Source organism: Carassius gibelio, chromosome B8 (assembly GCF_023724105.1).
Source record: "Carassius gibelio isolate Cgi1373 ecotype wild population from Czech Republic chromosome B8, carGib1.2-hapl.c, whole genome shotgun sequence".
NCBI classification, from domain to species: Eukaryota; Metazoa; Chordata; class Actinopteri; order Cypriniformes; family Cyprinidae; genus Carassius; species Carassius gibelio.
Genome location: NC_068403.1, coordinates 312,303 through 329,937, shown reverse-complemented (window position 1 = coordinate 329,937; position 17,635 = coordinate 312,303). Strand labels below are relative to the sequence as shown.

The window sequence follows — 17,635 nt, the reverse complement described above, 5'->3', positions numbered from 1 at the left end:
GTTGCAGCACATGCAGCAGGCTGCAATCGCTCAAAAGCACCAGCACCAGCACCAACAGCAACAGCAACAACAACAGCAGCATCAGCAACAAATTCAGCAGCAGATGCGCATCGCCTCACAGATGTCCCAGCATCCCAGGCAAGGAGGTCCACCACAGATAACCAGTATACAGCAACCGGTAAGTAAGAGATTAGATCTTTCCTGCTTTTCCACACATGTCTGGTTTATTCTGGACCAGTATAGATGTGCTGTTTAACTAGGAAAGCTTGTAAAGCTGGAAAACCTGGTTGACCAGCTCTGTTTTTCGGTGAAAGTTGATGACCATTAAGGTTTTTCTGGTTAAGCTTCATATTTTTCAGATGAACATTGTTAAACACAAGGAAGATTTAATTTTGAAATAACTGTACAATTTGTTCAGAATGGATGTCAGCAAAATTATTGTCATCTGAAGTGTTTGTTCCTGGCCCGGCTGTCATTTCTTTCTCTGTCTCGCTTTTCAGCCACCTAGGCTCATTAGTATGCAAGCCCTCCAGAGGGGTGGGGTCAATGGCTCCTCCCACATGTATCCACCTCATCATCTGCGCATGGTATCAGCGCAGAACCGCATGTCTTCAGCGCAGCCCCGACTCAACGGGCAACCGTATCCTATGATGCAGCCTCAGTTACAGAGACAGGTCAGTGCAGAGGCTCTAGCAGGTCATATGATTAAAAAAAGAAAAATTAAGATGTCTCTCTTTTCCTTCTCTGTTTTTGATTGTTTTGAAAAGAGAGAATTTTTTATTTTTTATTTATATTATTTATGGTTGCAAAGGGTGGAACATTTCCGGTAATTTTCCAGAAACTTCCAAAATTTCCAAACATTTTGGAAAATTTTCTGCCTCATTGCAACCCTAATTTTATTTTGTCTGAAACATGATGTAAGAAATATCATACTACATTATTTATTGTATTATTACTTTTTTTTTAATTAAGTAATTATTGTGATTAAGGAGAGTGAGCATTTCTGTTATTGACACCAACAAAACATGTGACATTGGCTCCTGTAAGTAACATGACATAAAGCCCAGGATTAGAAATGTAAAAATATGAACAGTGTTAAAATATGAACAGTGTTTACTTTTGAAAAATATTTATTGCATATTAAACAATAGCTTGTCTGTATGTAGAATCTTTATAACAATAATGTAATCATTATACGGGACAGTGATACTGATATTGATCTCATATATGAAAATGTGTAATAGTAATATTTCTATATTTTAAATAGTTTTATTTTAGATTCAATAGTTTTAGTTTAGTTTCGTAGCACTGCTTACTAGGGCTGGGCAATATGTCAAACATTTCTTATCGATAATCGCTTTTAAAAATATAGTGAAATCTGATAATTTCATCTATCTAAGCCCCACCTCCACCACGCTCCGCCCCCGTCGAGATAACATTGCCGACATGCTCCATAAACACACACCAGGTTCAGCTTTGTCTTAATTATTACTTCAAAGATTGGTTTGACTTTTTTTAGTTTGTGCTTAAACTAATAGAAAACATTAGCTTTGCTGTTATTTTGGTGTTGCTAATAATTTCCCCTCTGTTCTTATCAAATTTGTGTTTGAAATGAATTTCATTTTGTGAGAACTGTTGAGAAAAAGAAATAAGCCCCTTTCACACTGCACGTTGGTCCCGGAAAATTGCCGGGTCACCTTCTGTATGAACGCAAAAACATCCTGGGATTGATCCCGGGTCGGGGATGTAGTAACATTGCCGTGTTCAGTCCCAAAACTACCTCTGTGTGAACAAAAGCCACTAATGCAGTAAAGGGTGTGTCGTAGTGATGACGCGTGTTATTGTGCGACTCTTTTACCAGGTGTTTTGAAGGCAGATCAACGTTTGCGACAGATCGTTCACCAGCTTAAGTGAAAGTTAACCTGCACAGCGTTTTCGACTCGTAAATTACACATCACATCCTGATGTCATGTGTCTTTAAGGGACTTTTACGGGTTGTGTGTGAACGCACACACAGATTCCGGGTAATCACTGGCAGTGTGAAAGGGGAAAAAACTAGCGCCCCGGGAACAATTGCTGGGACACATTACCCGTGTATTTTCCGGAATCGCAGTGTGAAAGGGGCTGTAGAACCCCATTTTAAGTTCATAATGGGGAAGTTGGACATTCTGGCGATGATTGTAAGAATGATAAATACATGTTGATGTCATTATAATAATGTCTTGAATAAAATATGCCTATTTTCCGATGTTTCTCTTTCTTTTTGGCATTTTCGCCTGTGTAGACACGTTTCATGATGGTAAGTTCAATTTCCTTATTTATAACAATTAGCTTTGGTTTTAAACTTGTAGTAAATCTATAATGTATTTGATTTTATAGTTTTTTTTTTATATAAACATTATAGTTTTTTTGCAAATGGATTACGAATTTATAGTGCTTTATCTCAGCTTAATTTGACAATTTTATTGTATACACGGTTTAAAAAATCTTTACAAATATTGCACTGAAATTATTGCAGGAATTTGCTTATTTTAATTGTAGCCTACCTTTCATGTTTTTGTTTTTTCATCATCATACATTGTTTAAATAAATATTCAGAAACGCATGCAGTGTTACTTTGTCTTTTTTTCTGTTTAACTTTTATTAAACAGCAGAAAATAAAATAGGCTTATACTCTAAATAAAGATAAATTATATTGGAACGCATCTCCAAAATAATAGCATACACAGATGCACTTTGCCATTACAGTAGTCAGCACTGAACAACAGACAAATAAAATATAAGCGGTTGGAAATTCATTACCTGACTGTTAACATTGTGATACTTACGAGACATCGTCGATATATGATAATATTGTGAAATCGCCCAGCCCTACTGCTTACACATTCTTATTCATACTCAAATTATATTTATAAAGACATTCAGTGTCTTTAATACAGAGGCTTATGGTTTTCTGATGTTGTTTACTTTGTCTTGCCTTTCTTACAGGACTAAAATAAACAACACATTCCACATTAAGAAAAAAGTAAATGTACTTGCTGTATCAAAGAACTTTTGCCATTTTCCAACACCTTTCCCTTTTTTTCCCTCATAGCACTCTAATCCTGGGCATGCTGGGCCCTTCCCTGTGGCGTCGCTACACAACATTAGTGCTGCCAACCCCACCAGTCCTACCAGTGCCAGCATAGCCAATGCCCACATTCACCGTGGCCCCACTAGTCCTGTTGTCGCCCCCATAGAGCTCATACCATCAGTCACCAACCCCGAAAATCTGCCCTGCCTGCCTGACATCCCTCCCATTCAGGTAATGTACCGTTGCATTTCCTTCGACTGACTGTCAGATTAATGTGGAATGATATAGATCTGGCCTGGTAACCCAAAGGTTCTAAGTTCAAACCCCAGAAAGTGTGATCATGAGGACACAAATCTAATAATCGGGTGGAAATGTAATAAAGGACCTAAATGTAATAACATTTGGGCTTAAATGTAATAAACCATTTAAATGTAATAACTTTTGGGCCTAAATGCAATAAAGGTTTTAAACATAATTAGGTTTAAGGCACCCAAGGCAACGAGACTAAGACAATCTCTGTTCTCTGCTATTATTGTTTTTTATATAACAGACGCTTCCTTAACCAAAGCAAAATTAAACAAAGCTGAATTGATTTAGAGCTCGTGTTGCAAAAACAAATTTAGTTTTTGTAATTTTCAGCTTGAAGATGCTGGTTCGAGCACACTGGGTCACATTCTCAGTCGATATATTTCTGCTAGTTCATATCCTGCTGTTGGCCCAACCAATCCCTCACCGGGACCTTCTACACATTCCCCAGGATCGTCAGGTACTTGCTGCGTCAATTTTTATCATGGATTGTTTGGAAAAATTTGCATGCATTTAAATAATGTCATTATAATATTCATGCACATAAGAATTTGGAATGTATAGTATTTATATGTTTAAAATATGCCATATTCATCTTACTCTTGGTAAAATATGGAAAAAACTCCTATCCAACCAACCTGGGGGCCCAAGGCTACACTAGTTGCCTAGCTCAGTGCCTCTGGTTCTGTAAGGCAAAGTCTCCCATCCAACCATATGCACCAACCCCGGAGGCTCAGGCTGCATTAGCCCCAAGACCATTATTAATGCCATATGCTACTTCACCACACAGCCCTACAGTGGGGCTCGAAAGTTTGGGCACCCCTTGCAGAATCTGTGAAAATGTGAATATTTTTAAAAAAATAAGAGAGATCATTCTAAATGCATGTTATTTTTTTATTTAGTACTGTCCTGAGTAAGATATTGTACATTAAAGATGTTTACATTTAGTCCACAAGACAAAACAATTGCTGAAATTATTAAAATAACCCCATTCAAAAGTTTGGGAACCCTTGGTTCATAATACAGTGTGCTGTTACCTGGATGATCCACGACTGTCTTTCTGTTTTGTGATGGTTGTGCAAGAGTCCTTGTTTGTTCTCAGTTAAACTGAGAACTGTTCTTCAGAAAAAATCTTTAAAGGGTTAGTTACCGAAAAATGAAAATTATGTCATTAATAACTCACCCTCATGTCGTTCCAAACCCGTGAGACCTCCGTTTATCTTCGGAACACAGTTTAAGATATTTTAGATTTAGTCTGAGCGCTCAGTCCCTCCATTGAAACTGTTTGTACGGTCTATTGTCCATGTCCAGAAAGGTAAGAAAAACATCATCAAAGTAGTCCATGTGACATCAGAGGGTCAGTTAGAATTTTTTGAAGCATCGAAAATAGCAAAACTACGCCTTTTATTCAGCATTGTCTTCTCTTCCGTGTCTGTTGTGAGAGAGAGTTCATAGACACAGAAAAGAAAAACACCAGGGCTCTGTTTTAATCATTCTTGGGGACTTTAATAAAGCCAATCTCTCCCGTGAACTGCCAAAATACAGACAGCATGTTACATGTCCCACCAGAGACAGTAATATACTGGATCACTGTTATACCACAAAGGATGCATATCACTCTGTACCACGAGCAGCTTTGGGACGTTCTGATCACTGTCTGATCCATCTTATACGGTCCTACAAGCAAAAACTTAAATCTGCTAAACCTGTAGTAAGGACTGTGAAGAGATGGACCAGCGAAACAGAGCAGGATTTACAACCTTGTTTTGACCTCACTGATTGGAGTGTTTTTGAAGCTGCTACCACCGATCTGGATGAACTCACAGAGACTGTAACATCCTATATTAGTTTCTGTGAGGATATATGCATTCCTACCAGGACTTATTTAACATTCAACAATGATAAGCCATGGTTTACAGTAAAACTCAGACATCTTCGTCAGGCCAAAGAGGATGCCTACAGAAATGGGGACAGAGTCTTGTACAATCAGGCCAGGAATACACTGAACAAAGAGGTTAGAGCGGCTAAAAAGACCTACACTAAAAAGTTGGAAGACGAGTTTACTTCAAACGACTCAACTTCAGTGTGGAGAAGACTGAGAGCCATCACAAACTACAAGACACCATCCCCTTGCACTGAGGCTAATCAACGACTTGCTAACGACCTGAATGAGTTTTATTGTAGATTTGAAACCCCCAACACCCATTCTGACAATCTCTTTACACAACCATTAACACCTCCTGCAATCCCCCTCTCCATACCTCCTGCTCTTCAAATCTGTGAAGATGATGTGTGCCAGGTCTTCAAGAAGAACAAAAGAAGAAAAGCACCAGGCCCAGACGGCGTTACACCAGCCAGTCTGAAAATCTGTGCTGACCAGCTGGCCCCCATCTTTTCACAGATCTTCAACAGATCCCTGTTGTTGTGTGAAGTGCCTTCCTGCTTCAAACGCTCCACCATAATCCCCATTCCAAAGAAACCCAAGATAACAGGACTTAACGACTTCAGACCTGTGGCTCTAACGTCTGTCGTCATGAAGTCATTTGAAAAACTGGTTCTGGCTTATCTGAAGGACATCACTGGACCCTTACTGGACCCCCTGCAGTTTGCGTACCGGAGCAAACAGGTCAGTGGATGATGCAGTCAACATGGGATTGCACTTCATCCTGCAACATCTGGACAAAAAGGGACTTATGTGAGGATCCTGTTTTGTGGACTTTAGTTCGGCTTTCAACACCACCATCCCAACAACCCTCCAGACCAAACTGCAAACTGACCCAGCTCTCTGTTCCTAGCTCTATCTGTCAGTGGATCACCAGCTTTCTGACTGATAGGCAACAGTTAGTGAGACTGGGGAAATTCAGGTCAAACAGGTGCTCCACCAACACTGGTGCCCCTCAGGGATGTGTTCTCTCCCCACTGCTCTTCTCCCTGTACACCAACGACTGCACCTCTAAAGACCCCTCTGTCAAGCTCCGGAAGTTTGCAGATGACACTACAGTCATCGGCCTCATCCAGGACGGTGATGAGTCTGCTTACAGACAAGAGGTTGAGCAGCTGGCTGTCTGGTGCAGTCTTAACAACCTGGAGCTGAACACGCTTTAAACAGTGGAGATGATTGTGGACTTTAGGAGAAACCCCAATGCACTTTCCCCACTCACCATCATGAACCGCACTGTGGCTGCAGTGGAGTCATTCAGATTCCTGGGAACCACCATCTCTCAGGACCTGAAGTGGGACAATCACATTGACTCTAAAAAGGCCCAACTAAGGTTTTACTTCCTTCGCCAGCTGAGGAAGTTTAACCTGCCACAGGAGCTGCTGAAACGGTTCTACTCAGCCGTCATTGAATCTGTACTGTTTACTTCAATAACTGTCTGGTTTGGTTCAGCAACAAAATCAGACATCAGAAGACTACAGAGAACTGTTCGGAATGCCGAAAGGACTATTGGTTCTCCTCTGCCCACCCTTCAAGAACTGTATACATCCAGAGTGAAGAAAAGGGCTCAGAAAAGAACTGAACTTCCCATCACTACTGGTGATCTGAAAACCGATGCAACCGGTTCTTGACTGGAGAACGAGTCAGTCTATTGTTTGTTATCTGGCTTGGCTCGGTGTTCATCTTCAGTTCTCTCTTCACAGCAGTTCAGTCAGTGTACTGTTTGATTAAATGACTCTGGGATATTGGTTTGTTTTAATTCAGAGGGAGTGTCAGCCACATTAAAAAAAAGTTAACAGCTAAAGTCATTTGTGGATTAATGCTTTTTGGAGACGAGAACCGTTTCAAACAATTCTAAGAAAATGATTCAAAGAAGATCCGGTTACATCAAATGATTCGTTCACGAACCGGATATCGTATAAGTCGTAGTTTTTGCTATTTTTGTACCAAAATGTATTTTCGATGCTTCAAAAAATTCTAACCGACCCTCTGATGTCACATGGACTACTTTGAAGATGTTTTTATTACCTTTCTAACCATGGACAGAAGACCGTGCACAGTTTCAATGGAGGGGACTGAGAGCTCTCGGACTAAATCTAAAATATCTTAAACTGTGTTCCTAAGATGAAAGGAGGTCTTACGGGTTTGGAATGACGTGAGGGTGAGTTATTAATGACATAATTTTCATTTTTCGATGAACTAATCCTTTAAGGTCCTGCAGATTCTTCAGTTTTCCAGCATCTTTGCATATTTGAACCCTTTCCAGCAGTGATTGTATGATTTTGAGATACATCTTTTCACACTGAGGACAATCGAGGCACTCAAACACAACTATTAAAAAAGGTTCAAACGTTCACTGATACTCCAGAAGGAAACAAGATGTGAAAACTTTTGAACACAATGAAGATGGACAAATTTTTCTTATTTTGTTGAAATAATTTTTTTTTTCATTTAGTTTTGCCCTTCATAAGCAACAGAATATACTTGTATGTTTCCCAGAACACAAATTAAGTACAATTTATCTTGATCTTCAAATTCCAGAAGTTTTCACCCCAGTCATGGATCATCCAGACAACCACACACAGTATTAAGGACCAAGGGTTACCAAACTTTTGAGTGGGGTTATTTTAATAATTTTAGCAATTGTTTTGTCTTGTGGACTAAATGTAAACATCTTTTATGTGCAATATCTTACTCAGGATGGTACTAAATAAAAAATAACATGGATTTAGTTTATGAAAATTCACAGATTCTGCAAGGGGTGCCCAAACTTTCAAGCCCCACTGTATCTCACCAACAACTCCAGCTTGCATATTCATTCATTGCTGTGCACCAGTGTTACGATAACAAAATTATCAAAAAACTAATTTTGGTAATTGAAATAAAAAAACAATTAATGGTTGAAAAGTTTTGCTTGCCTGGTCTGAACCTGAGCTTGTGTTCCCCCCCTCCCCCTGTCAGTCAAGCTCATCAGGAAAGTGAGTGAAACACAAACACACATTTATATCAAATAATACATCATTAATAGCAGTTCACTTCTGCGATTCAGTATGATTGGATTCACATTAGCAGCAAACCGTACCAGAGTTCACATGAACCGTACCCCAGACCACCCATTTAAAGTGGACTTGGGTACGGTTTGCGGGTGCACACCTGAGTTCGGAAGACAGCGTTCACATTATCCAGACAAACCGAACTCTGAAGTCAGTCGAACACTGGTGCACACCAATAGTGCTAGTGTGAAAGGACCCTAATTGTGGACCCTAACTCTTGGAAATTGACAAAAATATGCATTATTAAAACTTAGGCTTTTTAGATGTATTTTTTTTTCCTCAGCTATAACAATGACTGTTATCGTGTAAATTTTCTAAAAGATTTAATTCTTTTAACGCTTTCCATGACTCCTCTTCTCTAGGTTTATCTAATTCTCACACTCCAGCTCGTCCATCCAGCACGTCAAGCACTGGCAGCAGGGGCAGGTCAGCATTTGCATTTTTTTACCTTAGTCATTTAAAGTATAAAAAAAATAAAGTAATTTGTTTCTGTTCTTTGATATTAATACTTGCATTAATATCAGCAGTTGTTGATTATAGCTTAGAAACTATGTATCTTTAAAAAAGAGACATTTGAATAAAAAATAGTTATTTGTGTCTTCTGTTTTTGCTTATGTGTGTGGGTTCAGTTGTGGGTCAGCTGGTAGACCTGGGACGGGGAACACTGCAGTGGACCAGGTGAAGGTCAAACAGGAACCGGGAGTTGAGGAAGAATGTAGCTATTCTGGAGCAAACGTCAAAACGGAGCGCTGTAAAGATGGCAGACGGAGTGCTTGCATGGTATTTATCTTCAACTTAGTTTCTTTTTGGGTCTAAGAGATACAGTTTGTTTCTTGTTATACGATGTCTTACTGTTGTTGTTCTTCTTCCTCAAACCAGATGAGCAGCCCAGAAGGAAGCCTAACTCCCCCTCTTCCTGTCCTTGGCTCGGTGTCAACCGGTTCAGTCCAGGACATTTTAAGAACACTTGGTGAAAATGTTAAATCAGAACAACAGAGCAATCAGCGCTCATCCTGTACAAAGCCAAACTCCAGCGCACCTCTAACCAATGGGACCACCGCGTCAAATGGTAGTCAGCAGGGGAGCACCGCTAACGCCAACAGCCAGACCACTGTGGGAAAGGAAGACGACCCGAACGAGGACTGGTGTGCCGTTTGTCAGAATGGAGGAGAACTACTGTGCTGTGATCGCTGTCCTAAAGTCTTCCACATGACCTGCCATATCCCAACACTCAAATCTTCTCCCAGGTGAAGAATGTGGCTTTATTTATCCAGAGAATGCAACACACTTAATTCAGCATTAATGCTGTTTTTGTGTAGTACGTCTGGGCTGGTAACTGAAAGTTTATGGGTTTGAACCCTACAAGGTGCAATCGGTGGACTATTAGCAGTTGAAAGCTGAAATAATAATAAAACAATAGAATGCGCTAGTGTTAGACATTTTTATAATAAATAAACCGAAAACAAGTAGATTGAATAAAAGAAGAATAGAAAATGCATTGATATTATACTACTGCGCCCACAGGGGATTGTTGACTCTAAAAAGGCATGGTGGTATAATATCAATGTTAAATTATATTGTTAATTATTCTTTTTTTTCACAGCTTGTTAGACCTTGCACTAATATTTATCTCTGGTAAACAAATTGAGCAGAGAGATAAATAACTGACCAATTTGTTTAGCCAGTCATTACAGAGAGGAACTTTACATATTGTGGTCATAAAAGTTCAGTAGCGTAACAGCTTGTAGGTCAGGGAGAGGGTTCTGTTTATGGTTCCAGAAATTTGACTAATATTAGTAAATGGACGTCAGGGTAAAAACAAACATTTATGAATGTTTTAAGGCTTTAATACATTTTTGTGTGTTAAATGATGTTATACCCTTATTCTGCTGCAGTGGAGATTGGATGTGCACCTTCTGCAGAAGTCTAGCAAATCCAGAGATGGAATACAACTGTGATGACGATCCACCAAGTAACAAGGACAAGAGTGAGACGGCAATGAGTCCAGAGGACCAGCGAGTGAGTCACACTGAGAAACAAACGCATAACAATCATATTCAGAAAATGAGTGAACTATGGGGAGCACATAGTACTTTAGCCCTAATTAGAAGACTGGCAAAGTAAGATTGCTTCATGAGGACAGTTAATTTATCCCAAAACGTCATACCAGACACTCTATAATGTAATATAAATTATGCACAGTATATTATTTGACAAACCGTAATGATGATGCTAAAAATGTAAACTTTAGTGACCCATCAATCATATATGGTCAACAAATCTTGTCCACCAGAGTTCCTCATTAATATACATTTCAAGTTTTTGCACAACTGCAGATTGTTAATGTTTCTTCTTCTCTCCTCTTCCTGTATTTTTAGCGTTGTGAGCGCTTGCTGCTGCACGTGTTTTGTCATGAGCTCAGTACAGAGTTTCAAGAGCCTGTTCCTACATCGGTGAGTTTCCATCAAGCCCACAATATCCTCATTTCCCATAAATGCAGACGTTTCTGATAAAGTGTTCTTAAAGGGCAAAGCTCAGATGTGTAATTGGACCATTTCTCAGTACCACTGGTATTATTTAATTGCTGCCTCTCTGCTAGGTCATTATCACTACTGCAATAAAGCTTCTAAAACAGCAACATCGCTCACATGTAGATCTGTAGTGACTCCAGTCATCTGTTTTCAAACATGGATTGAGCCTCTGGGCCATTTCCTGCTGTTATTTGTCATAGCAGGATTATGATTCTTGTGTAATTACATTATTGAGTGAATGCAATAATGCATCAGGCTGACAGGTAATAACAGTGATTTTGTATTTTCATTGGATTTGGTCTTATATACCCCCTGATTTTACTCACTTTTTTTTCATGACTACTTGAGTCTGTGGCTCTGTTTTAAAACCTAGTGAGCTGTACTGCTGTCTACATGGGGATTTCCAGCAAGCGATGTCATTGTTGTCAGATTTTGTTCCTGATATGAAATGTTGTTTACATTTCACACTGACATACAAACAGCTTGGTCTTTCTTCAGTCAGTTTTTCATGTAACATTTTTATTTTAGCTTCACTTTAATGAATGAATATGATTTTAATGGTTTTAGTATTAACTAACTACACTGGAGCAGAGAAAACCGAGCTTTAATACTGTTAAATAGTATTAATAGTTGTACTTTTTCCATTTAAGATGCACACATAATACCTCATGTTGAGTTGAAGGGTTTGGAAGAGATCCCCATGTTCAACATTATAGTTTTAATGCTGAAGCCTTGATTTCTCTTCAGGTACCCAATTACTATAAAATAATAAAGCATCCTATGGATTTGACCCTGGTAAAGCGGAAACTGCAGCGAAAACATCCTCTGCATTACAAGAGCCCTAAAGAGTTTGTGTCCGACGTGCGCCTGGTCTTTAGCAATTGTGCCAAATATAATGAGGTGAGTTCGGGGCATGTGTTTAACCTGTGTGGGGGTGCATGTAAGAAACACGTTTTTAGAGAGTATGAAATGCACTAAAGCAGCACAGCATGAGAACATGTGATGGATTTGCATGAGTTTACTGCCTCTTATGGTCACCAGTACTAACTATCTAAAGAATGGTTTCAGTCAAGCTGAGCATTAATCAGCGGCTGGATGTTGAGCTTGTGTTTGTCACAGGGCTAACACACTTTGTGGTGTTTCACGCCATTGAAGGGATGTTTATTTTAATGTTGCACAGTGTTTCGGTATGATACATTTGATTATTGTTCAGTATTGTTATTTGAACAATAAAGACGACAATCAAATGCATGATATGAATGCCAGTTTTCGCAGTCATTCACGGTTTCTGACATTCATTCAAGACCCCATGAAGCAAACTCCAATAGTTTGTATTTCCTGTTAATAATGGAAGTTTGGGCGGGTCTTGATTTTTTTTTCTTTTTTCTTTTATTTATTTATTTATTTATTTATTTATTTTTATTAATTAATTTATTGTTTAACGGCCAACATGCTTTAAATTGCAAGTTTTGCTAGACTTAATGAGGAACATTCTCATTCTAAAGAATACATTGAATTTCTCAGCTTTTTGTACTAGCATAGTATTAGTAACTTTAAAGTAAACACACCTGTAGTAAAACCGTCATTTTGATTTCATAGGGTCTTTTGGAGTCTGTATGTAAAGTCTACATGTTTAGTGAGTGTGAAACTGTAAAATACAACTAAATGGCTCTGATGCATTCAAACTTGCATCCCATGTACACAACTTATTACATTTCAGGTTTATACATCATGGAAGCTATTATTTTAGTATTGAGGTACTAAGATAGTTTTTATTAATATTTTTATATTTTCCATTTTCATTGTAATTTTTGGTAGTTTTTGTAAGAAAAATGGTTTTAGTTTCAGTTTGTCAACTAGTCTGTAATAACCCTGCCAAGTTACGTTTTTGATATCATTTTTACAATTTAGTTGATTATGAAAGTTTTAAGTGTTTATTGACAGCAAATCTCAGTCATGCCATTAGACATCAGCGACAGCTGGCTTTTTAAAGAGAGTGGCAATGCTTTAATCAAATATGCAATTATTACACTGAATGTTATAGAGAATTTTCAGCTTCTTTTTTACCAAAGGATGAGTACGTCCATTTTAGGTCGTTTCAGTGGATGGATTTGTTTTGTTTGGGAATTCATCACAGTGGCCACATTATGCTTGAAATTCACAAATAGGGTGTTAGTTGGTAGAAACGGTAGAAACATTCATGTTATGAACTGTTGCACTGCTATTGTGATGATTTCTAGGATTACTGAAATGTTATTTCTGTCCTTAAGATAACTGTAAAATGTGGTAGATATTTTACCATCTTCACAAAACTTCATGATTGTGGCATTCATGTCAAAGAAGCACGTTATTATGAGCTATTTCTAATTTTTCCATTTAATTTATCTGTTGCATTTTGTTTGTTTGTCATCATTACTGGCACAGTTTCGTATTTCTATTTCCCCCCCCATATTTTAAAGGCAAATCCCCTTCTAGTTTGAATTCTTGGTGAATAATATAGAGGCCGTTTTCTTATCCCTTCTAACTGAAAGGCATTTATTATGAGCAAACCGAAAATTGTGCTCCTTGGACATTTTTAAATCCAGATGAGGCTGTGACCTCACTGTGTGGATGGTATAAAATCTTTCTTCCCCCCCTTTTTCTTTTGAATTTTTTTTTTTTTTTTTTTTTTGGTGTCGTGCCCTTTTTAGATGTCACGAATAATCCAGGTTTATGATGAGGAGAAAGAGAGTAATGTTCAGGTAAGATGTTTCGTACACCACACCGATGGGTTCAGCAGTGCTGGCACCCAAAGCATCTAAAATGGGAGTTTTAACTCTTTCTGTGCTTCTCTCCTCTTCCTCATCCTCCTCACCCGTTCATCCCTGGGCCTGCATTTCACCTGCTCTCCCCTCGCCCTTCCTCACATTTCCACACTCTTTCCCCTCTCCTCCCTCTCCTAGGCCGACTCGGAAGTGGCAGAGGCCGGCAAAGCCGTGAGTCTGCATTTCGAAGAGAAACTGCTTGAGATTTTTCCCGAACAGACGTTCCCAGTAGTCGTGGAGAAGGAGATGCGAGCGGAGGCCGATAAGGATTCGGAGGACTCTGATGATGACGTCGTACAACCGAAACGCAAACGCTTAAAAGTGGACACCGAGAAGCTGTTGCACTTCAAGTGAAGAAAATGAGGAAACATCTGCGAGAAATAAACGGTCTTCCTCTCAAGCTCAGTCTTATTTTGCCTTCTGAAGGGTGGAATAATGCTGGAACTGATGCGAGTCAAATACTTTTTTTTTCATGTTCTCCCAAACACTGACGATCCATTGTACATACAGCGTGAGAACTTTAAAACATGCATCGTGGACACTCGGAGGATCGATAACTGAATCGTTGGGTGTGGATAAAGACACTTGTACAGATTTAAATAGTCTTGTTTTAGTCTGATTTAGTAAATAACATGTTTTTCTTTTTCTTTCTTTCTTAAACTATGAGTAATTATTATATTTGTAAATCTATTGTGAATTATACTTTATAAATCATACTCATCTCCCTTCTGTTGTATGATAAAGTTGATCATATATGGCCCACCTGCTTCCTTTGCATGTGTATTTTCTTATTCCTACAGTTTAAATCCCTTCAGTAGATGAAAACTTGATCTTTATTTTCAATAAAACGGTGACTTCTGGATTGTTGGAAAGTTTAATCGCAGACCCTTCAACTCAAAAGATGCATAGTAAATGCACAACAAAAGCTAATACAAAAGTATTCTCAACAAGCATTGTTTATTTCTTTCCAATTATATATAAACGACAGTATTGCCATTGTTACATTTAGAATGGTTACAGCCTTGGATGTTTGAGTAAATGTTGAACTGTATTAAACTCTTCATTTGTATATTCCAATAATTTGAAATCCATTAAGTTCAAAATGTAAACATTTCAAGACGCAGTATTATACAATTTCTAAAACCTTAAATAAAATATCTCAGAATTTTTATTCTCCAGACTTTCCTGTAACTGCTGATACATTCAGACAAGTCAACCATATAACGAACTAAATTTAGGTTTTAACTATGTTCCATGGCAGGAGTATTTTTGTCAAATTGAAGCAATTTGTCACACGTGGGTTTTACATGTATTATTTACAGCATTTTACAGTGGTATTTTCTTGTATTATTTACAATACCTCACAATGATATGTGGTGCTTCGTAATTGGTTTAATAGGTGTATATAATTTCTTGATGGCAGGTTTTCAGAAATGCTGGGCCTGTCCAGTGAATTGTATATTGTTTTTTTTTTTTTTTTTTTTGTAGTCATGACTTTAGGTTATTTCTATACAGGTAATGACTTTAAAAATGAAACTAACTACCAATGAGAAATGTTTACTGGAGATAAAATGGGGACCTTGTGTGGGAAAAGCCCCGTCCTCCGATGTATTTTACTAATGTGGCGACCTATGCAGTCTCAGTTTGTCTTGTGTACATGTTCGTTTGCCAGCTTAGAGATTCTTAGGAAATTACGTTTTGCGTCACACCTGCGCGTCCTGTTTCTGCTGAATGGACATGAAGTCATGCGTGATGGTCAGCTGATATGAGCGGAGCCGCTGTGTGTTTCTGGAGGAGACGGAGCGTCACACTGCCTAAAGGTAAAGACAATTCTGCTGGTTTACCCCCCTTTCATTACACACTGGTAATGCATTTACCTTAATTGTAAAGTTAGCGGTTCAAAGCTCTGAAGGTTACTCAACACGTTTAATCAACGGTGTAACGTTACTGTAAAACAAAAACAAAAAAAAAAAAAAACACTGATCTGTGAAAATGTCAGACATGTTAATCACCATGTAGTGCCTAAACTGTGATTTTGTTGACCAAAACACATACTGTGGGAAAATGACTTTTTCAGAGATATATTGTTGTTATCGTTACTTAAATTAAGCGATATTATAGTGTTTTGTTATATGAAAAAAACTACATTAAAAGTAATATTCATATTCAGAATTTAAAGAAACCGACACAGCTTACGACTTGAGATAAATGTTAGCGATAGGTCTAACCGGTTCAGAAAATGGTTGAACGATTCGTTCACGATTCGTACCGAATCGTTCGAGCGCTTCTCCACTTTCACCGAAACGTTAACCACCTAATTACATGACAGTTTTATAGAACACGTATCTTATTTTAATAAGTAATTGTAGTTTAATTGTTTAATGTAAATTCACTTTAAATACACTGTTTCGGTTCTAAATTACCTTTGTTTTCTAAGCTGAATCATGAAAATATATCTTGTCTTTATAATATTACTTAAAAGTTTGAAGATTTTAGAGCATGTCATATTTCAATGATCACATGACGAATTTACGTCATGATGACGCCCAAAAAAAAAACAAAAAGCTGAATGTTCCTTTTTTTTTGTACCGGAACTCTTAAATTAACTGTTCTAAAGAACCGATTCGCAAAATGAGTCACTAGCGAGGCTTCCGGTGTCTTCACCGATGATGACGTCTTGCCTCAACGATCCAATCACAGTGTTAAACGATGATCTCTTTTTTTTGACGACTTGTTTTCCTTTCGAGGTAACCGCGGACTAAGATCGACACACTGCTACTTTTCTACCTCAGCAGCTGAAGATCTACATCACCGGTAATGTGCTGAACGTATATGCATGTATTAACATATTTGTAATGTCTTTTGGTTCCGTTAGTGTTTAAACATCACTGCACTTTGTTTGGATCCATAACGCATCTGTTTTTATAAGCGTTCCAGCTGAGCTGTTTGCATAAGAACAGAGAGTGCTAGTGTTTTTAAACCGATATTCTGCTAATGTCAGCTCTTCTGATTGCTCGCTGCTGTTTTCCAGTGATGTCGGATGGGGTGGTGCTCGGCGGTGATGGGAACTTCAGCTCTCTCTGCCCGCACGGGATCGAGTGGATCTGGTATGGACTGGGTGAATGTGCTCAGGATGGCAGAGACATCGCCAGTGTTGTTCTCGGACTGCTGTCGATAGTTTGCTTCATGGTGTCTTCACTACCGTGAGTAGGCCTACGGTTGTGCTGTTGCACTCTGTATGGTGTAGTTTTGACATAATGGATATAAAATTCATTCAGGCACAGCAATAATTAAGATTTCTTATAAACGTTCAAGAATTTGGGAACAGGTATGATTTTTTTTTAGGGAAAGTAATGCTTTTATTCAGCAATGGTGCATTACAATGACCAAAATTTTTTTTTAAAAATCTATTTAAAACAAAAGCTGTTCTTTTGAACATTCCATTGGATAAATAATTCTGAAAAATGCATCATGGTTTACACCAAAATATTAAACCGTACAAATGTTTTCAACAAAATTTGATTGATTTCTGAAGGATCATGTGACACTGAAGACTGGAGTAATGACTGCTGACAATTCAGCTTTGCATCACAGGAATAAATTACATTCTACACATTTAACATTTATTTTAAACTTAAAATTAAATTTATGCATTTAGCAAGACTCTTTTATCCAAAGCGACTTGCAGTGCATTCAGGCTATCAATTTTTACATATCATGTGTTCTCTGGGAATCGAACCCCCAACCTTGTGCTTAGTTGCTTGCTAACGCAATGCTCTACCAGTTGAGCTAAAGGAACACTAAATACATTTAAAAAGTATTAGTATTTTACACTATTACTATTTTGTTGTATTTTTGATTAAATAAATGCTGTTTTGGTGAGATATTTTTCAAAGCATTACTGGCACCCAAACTTTTGAACGGTAGTT

At 38.2% G+C, this 17,635-nt stretch overlaps 5 protein-coding genes across 19 annotated transcripts in view; 3 read left to right on the top strand and 2 right to left on the bottom strand.

The window, feature by feature from the left end:
• LOC127963310 (lysosomal amino acid transporter 1 homolog) overlaps window positions 1–17,635 on the top strand; it is a 278,938-nt gene that overhangs the window by 24,152 nt on the left and 237,151 nt on the right. For 2 of the 9 annotated variants that reach the window (XR_008154775.1, XM_052563154.1), the window contains exons 1-3: window positions 15,434–15,526; window positions 16,454–16,520; window positions 16,738–16,909. Coding sequence is in view for 6 of the 9 variants with exons in the window: in XM_052563154.1 (XP_052419114.1) it covers window positions 16,740–16,909 (170 nt within the window). In the remaining 3 variants the exon portion in view is untranslated. Of the gene's footprint in view, window positions 1–15,424; window positions 15,527–16,453; window positions 16,521–16,737; window positions 16,910–17,635 lie in introns of those variants that run through there. The other 7 variants (XM_052563160.1, XM_052563159.1, XM_052563158.1 and 4 more) reach the window with 7 other exon arrangements.
• LOC127963306 (mitogen-activated protein kinase 13) overlaps window positions 1–17,635 on the bottom strand; it is a 259,971-nt gene that overhangs the window by 130,472 nt on the left and 111,864 nt on the right. The gene's annotated exons all lie outside the window — the stretch shown is intronic.
• LOC127963297 (bromodomain and PHD finger-containing protein 3) overlaps window positions 1–17,635 on the bottom strand; it is a 234,857-nt gene that overhangs the window by 119,362 nt on the left and 97,860 nt on the right. The window lies entirely within an intron of this gene.
• Window positions 1–17,635, top strand: part of LOC127963311 (lysosomal amino acid transporter 1 homolog) — a 46,548-nt gene that overhangs the window by 24,137 nt on the left and 4,776 nt on the right. The window lies entirely within an intron of this gene.
• On the top strand, window positions 7–14,568 carry LOC127963301 (E3 ubiquitin-protein ligase TRIM33). Its single transcript, XM_052563132.1, has 13 exons — window positions 7–178; window positions 501–674; window positions 2,285–2,299; window positions 3,095–3,304; window positions 3,713–3,839; window positions 8,734–8,797; window positions 9,001–9,151; window positions 9,251–9,618; window positions 10,267–10,390; window positions 10,750–10,824; window positions 11,650–11,802; window positions 13,593–13,643; window positions 13,845–14,568. Exons 1-13 carry the CDS (start codon window positions 11–13, stop codon window positions 14,058–14,060), a joined length of 1,896 nt encoding a protein of 631 aa, XP_052419092.1. The 5' UTR covers window positions 7–10; the 3' UTR covers window positions 14,061–14,568.